We start from the raw sequence: 11,425 nt of genomic DNA on the forward strand, positions 1-11,425 counted from the left end.
CAACGTAGAAAATTGCGTCTTCTTTCCCGCACTAAATTTCATTTTTTTCCGAACTGTGCGGATTCACTTTTGGATTTTCCCCCACTAGGGGACTTTTCCCGTACGTTTACAGTCGACACTGACCGAGTTTGATTAATTAGACCAACTTTCACGTTCGATCCGCGTGAATTTCACAAACACCTTTCACGACTATACTGTTCTTTGCAACCGAGTTCACTAGATTTTCACACGCGTAAGTGATCCGGCTCGAAGGACCAAAATTTATGTTCGGATTTGCGACTAACATTACGCGGTGAAACTGGGGGGTTTGAAAACGGTCACTTGAACTTTTATTGCTCGCCTGTTAATTTGTAAGAATAACACGGTAGATGCGTTCGATTTGAAGATATATTTTTAACTGACTTGTATTGATTTCTGGCTATCTTATACAACTATACAATCAGTATCAGAGAGAGTGTGTAGAGAACCGAAGGAACACGATTTCAATAGGCCTTTTGGCTCATCTGCGATACCTACTCTAGCTGATAAGGTTGATAAGCAACGAAAGTGTTGCATTGGCGAAAAAGAAAGAAATCTATTCTAGCTGCACATTCCACAAAAAATCATGTAAATTAAGGAGCGTCAATTTTGACATAAAATTGAGTCAAAATAGACCAGAAATTCAGCTCAATCAAACGTACTTTTCGTCGAGTAACGAACTTTTCAGTCTCGAAGCACTTAATTTTACTTGACATGTTTGTTAACATCTCATCCTTTATGTCAAAGATGGATTCCGTCACGTGTAAAATTAGGTATTTCTAAGTGTGTGTATAATTTCAATAGGGTTCACTATCCAACTAATTCTTCAACAGTTTTGAAAAATTAATTTCAAAAATTTCGCTTTTTGTCACTAGTCAGCTTTTATGATGATGAGAACTTTCATTTTATGACTGAGCTATAAACCATGTTATGAAATTAATTCTTGCGTCTGACTTGAGAGCAGTGGCGTTAACTTAGCACGAGCATTTGGGGGCAACTATTTGTGGGTAATTTGTGAATTTTTAAAAGGCGTTTGTCTTATTCGTTTCTCAGCTTATTACGAGTCAATTCAGGATGATGTTTAGATAATTAATTCCGAAGAAAATTTTCCCGTACAACACTTATTTTAACCTTATATTCATTCAAATTAACTCTGTTGCTGTCTGTAACGGATATCATTTTCGGTGACAGAAGGTTGTTGCCTTAAAAGGTCTAAAAAAAAAAACAAAACAAAAAAAAAACGAGGCGAACCAGCCTCAGGCTGAAAGCCACCTAAATAAAGATAAATCAATCAATCAAGGTCTCTATATAATAATTTTATCATTATTACTGAAAATCTTTTACTCGGTCGACGCCACTGCTAGTGCACCAGCTTCTTTCCATGGCTCTTTTATTCTGGAAGAAAGTGTTGACTGTGACTCGCTAGTAATGAGTGAAATTTTATCAAGGGCAAAAGTTGTTGTTTATCAAGCGTAGTAAGCTCCCGTTGCCATGAGCGTGAATTAATTCATTGGATTGAAACTTCAGAAATCAGCTTTGTGCAAGAGAAGCTAAAATGTCAACAGTAACAGTTGATTTGCTGCAGGAAGTTCGTCATCTGAGATTTGCCTTGCCCGGTGCCGTTGAGCGCGATTTGCGTAATGCTTGGCATGCCTACCGAGTGTCGGATATTACTCGGCAGCTGGCTAGCGAGGCGGGACGGGAACTCTACGCGGAAGCCATAGCATTCGACTCGTGTGATGGAGCGAATTCGTTCTTTCCCAAAAGCCTAGCTGAACTGGTGGTAGATCAGATCGCCAAGTCGTTTGAAAGTGGTTCCGTTCCTCAGGGTTTGTCGTGCGAGCAGAAACGTGACTTTGGATATCTTTTGGACGTTGAATTGCCCATTTTAAACCTGCTTCATGTTGACGTAAGTATTCCAATCGAATTATTTGTCAATGGTTTTGTAAATTTATTGAATTCTAGAACGATACATTTTGGAGACGTGTTGTGAAAGCTAAGACCAAATCCATGGTAGAATTCCTCAAGTGTGATCGAGATAGCGATACCAATTGGAAAAACATGGGCGTTGCATTGAAAGTAGCGGAAGTGATCGAACAGGAACAACCTGAATACTGGTTTGTAGGTAGCTTGGAGGAAATCCTGATCAAATCACAACCCTTTGTCCGTAATTTGGTGATCTCACAGTTGAAACCATTGAAAAAGGTGGTTCCAGTGGAAGGCTACCAAGGGTACAAAGTCGTCAATCCTACACCGGATCTTTGCCATCATGGATCTCTAGTGGTTCTCAAACATCTGCAGAACCTTACTTCACTGAGTTTGATATTCGGGTTGGGAGGCATCATCAAAGGGTACGAACCTAGATTCTTCCAGTTTTCTCTAAATGATATGGAAAACCTTACCACGGCACTATCCGAGCTTCAATTTCTGGAGCATTTCAAACTGTCCCGTAGTCGTATGGAACCAGACAAACTTAAAGCGTTGCTTGGTCAACTTTCCGAGATGAAAATCAAGAGTTTGGAACTATCCTATTGCTACCTCGGAGAAGACGTCGGGTTTCTCCTAGGAAAGTACATCAGTAAATGTCCGGAAACTTTGGAAAGAATTGATCTGTCAGGAAATTTCTTGGACGGACAACAAATTGAAAACTTTGGCTATGGAATCAATGTTTACCAGGGTGTTTTGAAGCAGCTTGATTTGTCTCACAATCCAATAGGGGAAACCGGAGTACTGACATTGGGCGGAGCAATCGTGAATACTGAGCAAGTGAGAGAACTAAACCTTACCGGTTGTGACATTGGAGAACAAGGTGCTTTTTGGGTAAATATGTTATATAAACATGATGCAGTGTAACACAACCAGGGCCTAACATTTCAATTTTCAGGTCGCAAAACTACTCGCCATCCACAAGCCGCTTAGAATCCTGCACATGAACTGTACTCCACTCGGCCGAGCTGGTGGTAAAAAGCTTATCGAAGCACTCAAAGAAAACTGGTTCGTCGTAGAGGTAAATTGCAAATTTTGCAACCTGAAGCCCAGTCACGAAAGACGAATTCAGCGTATCCTGCGCAGGAACAAACAGTTTCTACATTCACGGAAAAACTCAAGCGACAGCAGCACTAGTAGCGATTTAAAGCCGTCACCCAATGGAAAATCTACGCCTCAATAAGGTTGAAAAACAATAAATTCTCTTGTTCTACTTGTTCGGAGCTGTGCCGTGTGCCATCACTTTGGGAATCATTATCATTTATACGACGTCGTAAATTCCGTTCCAGCCCGTGGTTCTAATTATCATTTTGTTGGCTGCCGTCAAAGAAAAGTGCATTCTGTTTGTGCCTGTTCCGGTAAGCCTCTCTCCGGTCCCGGATATCGCCAACAAAACGTGAGGTCGTAAAATATTCGGCAAAAGACGCGCGCGGTTCTGTGCCAACACAAAATGATAGACCTTCGGTCGTCGTCGTAGTGGAAGTCGTTGCCAAGTTCCAAACTGAACAGAGCATATGGAACGGTGAATCGTCGCGCTGGAATCATTACAAGTGAGTATAGGCACTTTTAGAACAAGGTGGTGTCTAACAGTATCGTCGTGTAGCCAACAAGCAGGGATTTGGTTGGTTTGTTTGTGGTGAGGCACGTTGCCAAAAAATAATAGCACTGGTGAGAGGCAATCGTAAAATGTATGACATTTGTTGAGCAGTTGTTTTCCTACTGTTGATCACCGTTTACAGCTAGGTAAATGTTGAATTTTTACGGGTTTTTAATTGAGTTTTGCATCACTAAGATTGAAACACAGGATTTCTTCTGTACTTATGTCAATCAGAGAGTTTGTTTCAAATTGAAGCTGTTTAGACCTGGGAAGTTATCTTTATTTACGAGACTTATAGCTCATGAAGAGTGAATATTCATCGATTAAAAAATCGCTGATTGTGACTCAATAAATGCAGGTTTCGAGTGTAAATCACATTATTTAAATCCTTTTTTTTTTGTAATAAACACTTACAAAATATAATCGACAACTCTTTTTATATCAATCAATGGCAGAAACCTTGTTTGAGTCCTTTTAAATAGTTTTTTGTACAATAATACAAACATTTTTTTCGGCATAAACTCCATACCGCAACTATAGGTACAACACTATTACTGGAACAAAGTTTTATAAACAAAACGTTGATTATTCTTTCCTCGACGTTTGAACGCAAATTACCAGCATCATCGGATAGCGGAAACTTTCCCCAGCCTAAAGATGGTATAAGTTTGCATAGGCGTGCCTTAAGTTACGAGAAAACGGGTTCCGGAAGATTTGTTCGCAATAGCTTATGTGCTTTTTTATGTTGTTGGTCGTGATTTGCTTGATTGGTTCCTCTATTTGACAGCTCAATTGGTTCCCGAGATTCTCTCCGGCAGGCTATGAATATAGCAACTATAAAGCTAACATCATCTTATGTCAAACTGTCTTGCGAGCTTAGCCAGAAATTCGTTTATGATGCCGTGGTAAATCAAAGAGAAAGTCGATGAAGAGAATCGATCAGCGAGCCCTTTTCAAATGTTGCGCGAGAATACAGAATTAAGTTTCAAAATGTGGCATTACTGCTTAAGGCCAGCGTTGCCAGATATACCGATTTATCGGTATTCATACCGATTTTCAACCTTGATACCGATTTACAGATAAGGTTTCTCAGAATACTGAATTTTTAGTTTTCATACCGATTTATACCGATTTTTTATTAATATTCAAAATATTACTGCCTGCCCGCACTAAATTGTCAGAGGAAACTATTGTGAGAGACTTTTATCTTTTTGAAAATTAAAATTTTTGAGCCTGCTCTAAAAATGTAATCTTTAAAAATGTCTAATGCTTGATACTCTTTCGATTAATATTTCCATTTTCTCGCCTTTTTTGGTTACCAAGCAGTCGAAAAACAGCCTATTAGCTAATCCCGGTAATTAATCATTTTGTCAAGCTTCTGCATTCATGTTCCATCAGATGTCACTGCTGTTGTTTGCGGTGATATCTATCGGAAACTAGACACAATCTGTTTTCCTATAATTGTTCACAGAGGACACTGAAGTGCAAAACATGTCTTGTACCTCTATATATGCATTTAGATTATTATTCGAAGTCCCTCCTTTTTTACACATTCTGCACACAAAATAGCTCACCCCTCACAGAATTTCCCGCCGAATTTTATGTATGGGGCGGGGCATAAAGTATCTTTTGCGCAGAATATGTAAAAAAGGAGGGACTTCAAATGTTAAAGCAAATGCATATATAGAGGTACCAGACATGTTGTGTAGTGTCAGGTACTCTATTTTGTAATCTGTGAAAGGGAAATCACAAATCGAGTGTCAACAAAATACATGGCATGTTGAGAGATTGAGCTCGTGAGAGAGAATTTCTCTCTCAAATTTGAAATTGTTTGGCTCTCTGGGGACTGGTAGTAAAGCAGGTAAAATTGTATGGGGAAAAATCATTTTTATTTAATTGTAGCTTGTTTAGCATTAATTCCCGGGGGAAAACTGAACGACAAAGCCCCTGACTAATTTCTTTAGGTTGTCGTTCACTTTTTTTGACCTGAATATGCACCGAAAGCGAATTATTCCCACTTCTCTCAATTTTTATATGGGGATTTTTATCACTTCCTACCAGCGGAACAGCGCCATCTCTGTGGAAAATGGTCGAACAAAATGATTAATTTCTGGAAATCAAGAAAAACTTTTATTCAGTGGAAAAATTGATCCATGAAAATGTTAATTTTTGTACTTCTTGAAATTTCTTTAATCGTCCCTTTGAAGATTACTCCAACTTTCTCTAGGAATTTCCGTCCACCTTACCATGTAAGTTATTTTCCGATTTCTTCCGGAAAGCTATTTTGACATCCCTTGGAAACTTCTTCTGGCTTCGCTCGAAATGTTCTTCCGTCTTCTCCCGTCAGCTTTTTCAACTTCCTCGGAACTTCAGGAATGCTTCCAGAGTTTTATTGCGGTTCCATTAGCTTCAGGAAAACTTCAGGAACTTTTCAAAAATTGTGGAGCTTTAGAATAGTTCGAATTTTTGAATAGGTTCCGATAAATTAAAGACAGTTTCATTATCTTCTGTTCAAATTTGAGAACCCGGAAAACTCAGGAAAGCCCAGAGAACTCCAATGAACTTAAGCAAACTGAAATATTTTGGAAACTTCACAAGTCCAAAAAACTTCAAAGAAATTTAATGGTTTTCAGGATAGTTCCGTTTGTTTCAGGAAAATTGAAATAACTTTAGGGAAGCTCTGAGAACATCAGGAAATATAAATTCAAGGAAATTTCTGATTCTTTAAATGAATTCCGAGAAACTCAGGGAGTTCCGAAAACTTTAGTAAAGTTTGAAAATTTTGGAAACGTTAGGGATTTTACATGAACATTAGAAAATTGTGACAACATTTTAAGGGAAGTTCCGTGTTTTTTATCAGCAGTTTTGAAGACTTTAAAAAATAAAAAAAGGTTGGATCAGAGAAAAAATGAAAGCGCTAAAGAAGATCAAGGGATTGTTAACCCTCCGTTACTCGCGCTGTTGTACTTTGTACAACACACATGAGTTTTCCATTGCCATTTTGTTGCTGAGTTACCAATCGATCTGAAACCAACGAGTATTCCTCAAAATACTTGTTTTGATCGAAACAAGCAAAACTTTGATTACAGTAAACACCTAAAAATGTGGATAATAGGGAAAATGTAAATGGAAACCGCGTAAACTGTGACCATACTACGTGGGATTTGACTTCATTGATTACAACGTGGAATAAATCGAGAGCCTGACCAGATAGAAAGTTACTGTCTCCGATAAAGTTGTTCAGGAGCTCATAGTCTTGTCGCTGGTCGACAGTAGTTCAGAGTTTTCTCACTAAGTAGCGCTAGTATACATGTGAAATTTTCCCATGTGATATTTCTCGAGATCCTGACCAAATAGAAAATTACTGTCTTTCAAAAAGTTTTTCAGGAGGTCAAAGCCTATTGCTTGGTGCTCAATAGTTTAGAATTTGCTCACTACGTGACGCTAGTATACACGTAAAATTGTCATATAAAAAATCTCGAGTTCCCAACCAATTAGAAAAGTACTGTCTTCGGCAAAGTTGTTCAAGAGATCAAGGCTTTTTCGCAGGTGGACAGTAGTTCAGAGTTTTCTCACTTTGCGGCGCTACTATACATGTGAAACACTTGCATATAAAATATCTCTAGATCCTGACCAGATAGAAAGTAAATGTATTGGGCAAAGTTTTTCAGGAGTTCTAGACCCCTCGATAAGACATTTTGAAATAAGCCTAAAATGAAAGGGAGACTCTAAAAATTAATTTGGTGGCAGATTCAGCGATATTGATCTTTAAAGATAATGTTTTCCATCTGAGATACGTGTTACCACTAATTTATCAGAGGTATACAATTGGAACGACTCACCCCAATTTATGTATCCGCAAATTTACATAAAAATCTTCACCACTTAAAGAAATCCAGAATATATTTGTCTTATCCCACTTAGGCTGATGTAAATTGTATTTTCATTTTATCATATTTGATATGCGAGAATTGCCCGCCAAGTTTTAAGCAATTTCTGAACTACTGTTCATCAGCCAAAAGATCTTTATCTCCTTAACAGCTTTGCCAAATACAGTAAATTTCTAGCTGTTCAGGATCTCGAGATATTATACATGCGAAGATTTCACGTATATCCTAGCGCCGCATATTGAGAAAGTTATGTACTGTCAACCAATGAAAAAGTATTGATCTCTTGGACAACTTTGCCAATGACAGTTTAGCAGGTCTCGAAATATATATAATGCGAGAATTACAAGCGCAATTATGTGAAACAAAAATTGAATTTCTGTCCACTAACCAAAAGGCCTTGCCTCTCTGTACAACTTTGCCGCAGACAGGAATGTTCTATTAAGTCAGGATCAAGTTTGCCGAAAACAGTAACTTTCTATCTGCTCAGGATCTCGAGCTATTGTATATGCGCGAATTGCATGCACCGAGTAGTGAGAAAATTCTGAACAACTGTCCACCGACGAAAAGATCTTGACTTTCTGAACAGCTTTGCCAAAGACATTTACTCTCTATCTGGTCAGGATCTAGTGATGTATCACATGCAAGAACTTAACATGTATACGAGCACTACCTAGTGTGAAGATTCTGAACTACTGTTCACCAGCAAAAAGGCTACGATCTCCTGAACAGCTTTGCCTAAGACAGTAACTTTCTATCTGGTCAGGATCTCGAGATATTTTATATGAGAATTTCACGTGTGTTCTAGCGCCGCGTAGTGAGAAAATTCTGAACTACTGTCCACCAGCTAAAAAAAAATGACCCCCTGAGCAAGTTTGCCCAAGACAGTAACTTTCTATCTGATCAGGTTCTCGAGCTATTGTATATGCGAATATTACACGTATATACTAGCGCCACGTAGAGATAATTTTCTAAACTACTCCACCAACGAAAAAATCTTGACTTCCTTAAAAACTTTGCCCAAGACAGTAACTTTCTATCTGGTCAGAATCTCGAGATTTTTTACATGAGAATTTCACGTGCATAATAGCGCTGCGTATTGAGAAAATTTTGAACTATTGTGCACCAAGAACTCGATAACTTTTTCAAAGAGACGTATCAGCTTTTGTAAACAATGCATTTGATCGTCGATTTGGCGTAACTGGAAGCTCGCCAAGCATGCTAACACTACCATCAGATAGGGGAAATTTTCCCCTACCTGAAAGTAGTGTTAGTAAGCGTGTGCGAGCTACCAGTTACGCCAAATCGACGATCAAATGCATTGTTTACAAAAGCTGATACGTCCCTTTGAAAAAGTTATCGAGAAATAGACTTTGATCTCATCAACAACTTTGTCGACGACAGTAACTTTCTATCTGGTCATGATCTCGATATATATCACATGCGAGAATTTCACATGTATTCTAGCGCTACGTAGTAAGAAAATTCTGAACTACTCTCCACCAGCGAAAAGGTTATGATCTCTAGAACGACTTTTCCGAAGAAAGTAACTTCCTATTTGGTCAGGATCTCGAGAATTTCCATGTTGTATCTAATTAAGTCAAATCCCACGTAGTACGGACACCGTTTACGCGGTTTCCATTTACATTTTCTCTATTATCCGCATTTTCGGGGGTTAACTGTGAGAAAAGTTTAGCTTGTTTAGTTAAAAACAAGTTTTTAAAGGAATACCCGTTGGTTTCATATCGATTGGTAGCTCAGCTGCAAAATGGCAATGGAAAACTCACACTGTTGTACAAAGTACAACGCGCGAGTACTCGTGTTACAAAAGTTGGCACGAGTAACGGAGGGTTAAAGAAGATAAGAGATTTTCCGGTAGTTGCATAATAATCAGGCATGTCTCGAGTACTTCGAGGATGATCAGAGAACTTCAAAACAGCCCCATTAACTTTAGGAAAATTGCAAGAACTTTAAAGGAGTTCCGAGGAATTATGGGTTATTCCGAGTAATTGAGGAATGTTCCGAAAACTTCAGGGACATTGTGGGGGTTTCAGGGATGTTTTATGAATATCAGAAAAATTGCTGGATCAATAGAAAATGTGAGGAACTTCAGAGAATATTGTGCTAACATCCCCCAGATACCTATTTTTTACAGATATTTACCCATCTTCTCCTTGAAGTATATTTCGATTGTTTCGGAAGCCCTCTGGCGCCCGAATTTTTCCAGAAGTTTCTTCCAATCGAATTCTCCCAGAAGTTTCTTTCGTCTTCCTCTGGAAGTTTCTCCATAAGTCACTCTCCGTGGTGTTTTTTCTGACCTATTGAAAAAATTTCTGAGCTCGGGATTGGCTTCCGATTTCCAAATTTTTCTTGGATTTTTCAGAAAGTTTCTAAAAAATGTTGCCAGAAGTTTCTCAATATTTATGTTGGATGATCCTCATCGGATATTTTTCCGACATTTCTTAGAACTTCCTTCAAATTTCCTCCACAAGATCTTCTTTATTCTTCCTCTGGAAGTTTTGTCAGTACTATTAAGAGACAAATTCAAATATTTCCCAGAAATTTCTTCCGACTTACATGGAAAGTACATCTTTCGATTTTAGTCCAAAAGTTTTGAAAAAATATAAAAAATTTTAAAATAGTGTATACCGATAAATACCGATTTTTTCATCATTTGATACCGATAACCATGGACACAATCTCCCTCCCCTTGGCTAGTTTTTGCACCTTGCTGTTGGTGGGCGGGCTTAATTCCATGCTTTATAGTGGAGTGTTGGAGACGGTAGGTTTATGGTCGGCGTTGCTGGCTCATGCCGCGATAGAATGGCGTCATGGGCAGGCAATGGGGATTACTAAGCTTCCCCTCTCTGATAAACCACTGCATGAGAGAACCAAAGATCTAGTCTAGCAGTGATAGTATCACACTTGTTACTCCTTTAATTGAGAGCCGCGTCGTAGTACGCTTACGTATAGGCACTGACGTTGGGTGTGATACTGGCGGGTTTTGCCGCAAATCACTCTTATTTTATTTATTTTTACGCAGATAGATTTATTTGGGTTTGCAAGGGAATTATACTATTGAAATATTTCAGAAAGTGCCCAACGATGCTTCTTCTATTTGCGCAACAAGCTTTCATTGGTGTTTTCATTGAAGTATTACTCAGAAAACAATGTTAAACATCATTTTTGTACATGGTATTGTAACTAATCTTATATGTGCTTCATTTTGATTTGGGATAAGTTTTTGAACTATGGCTCGGAATTTCTACTGTGGCGTGCTTCTATTGTGACATACTCATACGTATTTTTGTGGTGCGACATAGTGGAAGCGTGTGAGCATAGTTGGAGCATATACCCTGTATAATTTAAAAATTAGCTAGGAAACTAACTTCAAAATGAAGCATTTTAGTCACATGAAGGTGTTACCTGGATCGAACTAAGATATAATAAATAGGTATAGGCTTAAATCAAAAGTACTTGAAACACGTTTAATTTTAGATTACAAGCACAGGTGCAGGTACTTAATAAAGCATGGTGCTAATCATGCATTGATTAGGTGAATTAGAGCTTTTAATAATTTATTAAATTAGACTAATGAGATATCATAATCATCAAATGAACTTAAATAAGAAACTTCAGAAAGTCTAATGACATTAAGTAGATCAACAAAAGAACAAAAGGAAAGTTGTAGAATAAATCTTCTTAGCGTTTTCAAGCAGGCAGACCAATAGCATTAAGCAGATTAACAAGGAGAGGAATAGTTTAGGAAATAAGTAAAAGTAGAGGTATGTGACAATTCATAACTTTTAAACTTTTGGAGGTATTGTATTCCCCTAAGTTTGTTGTACTTGATTACTATATTATTCTCTCAATACGTGAAATCTCTTATACATGCGGTTAAAGCATTTGAGTTAACTTATTTCTTAGTGTTCAAGTA

At 38.1% G+C, this 11,425-nt stretch overlaps 1 protein-coding gene across 1 annotated transcript; it reads left to right on the top strand.

The window, feature by feature from the left end:
• The first annotated feature begins 1,546 nt into the window (after positions 1-1,546).
• LOC135702048 (uncharacterized) lies at positions 1,547-3,187 on the top strand. The gene is made up of 3 exons (XM_065223017.1): positions 1,547-1,927; positions 1,984-2,838; positions 2,903-3,187. Exons 1-3 carry the CDS (start codon positions 1,574-1,576, stop codon positions 3,185-3,187), a joined length of 1,494 nt encoding a protein of 497 aa, XP_065079089.1. The 5' UTR covers positions 1,547-1,573.
• Positions 3,188-11,425: the final 8,238 nt, after the last annotated feature.

Source organism: Ochlerotatus camptorhynchus, unplaced genomic scaffold, assembly GCF_037179485.1.
Source record: "Ochlerotatus camptorhynchus isolate MF236.1 unplaced genomic scaffold, CSIRO-AGI_Acam_v1.1 ptg000183l, whole genome shotgun sequence".
In the NCBI taxonomy this organism is placed as follows: Eukaryota; Metazoa; Arthropoda; class Insecta; order Diptera; family Culicidae; genus Ochlerotatus; species Ochlerotatus camptorhynchus.

What these genes read in the sequence shown, in the direction of transcription:
- LOC135702048 (XM_065223017.1), top strand. Translation starts at nt 1,574, where the DNA reads ATGTCAACAGTAACAGTTGATTTGCTGCAGGAAGTTCGTCATCTGAGA. An exon ending in TAAACCTGCTTCATGTTGAC is followed by an intron (nt 1,928 to 1,983) that starts GTAAGTATTCCA and finishes ATTGAATTCTAG; the next exon opens with AACGATACATTTTGGAGACG. An exon ending in GAGAACAAGGTGCTTTTTGG is followed by an intron (nt 2,839 to 2,902) that starts GTAAATATGTTA and finishes TTCAATTTTCAG; the next exon opens with GTCGCAAAACTACTCGCCAT.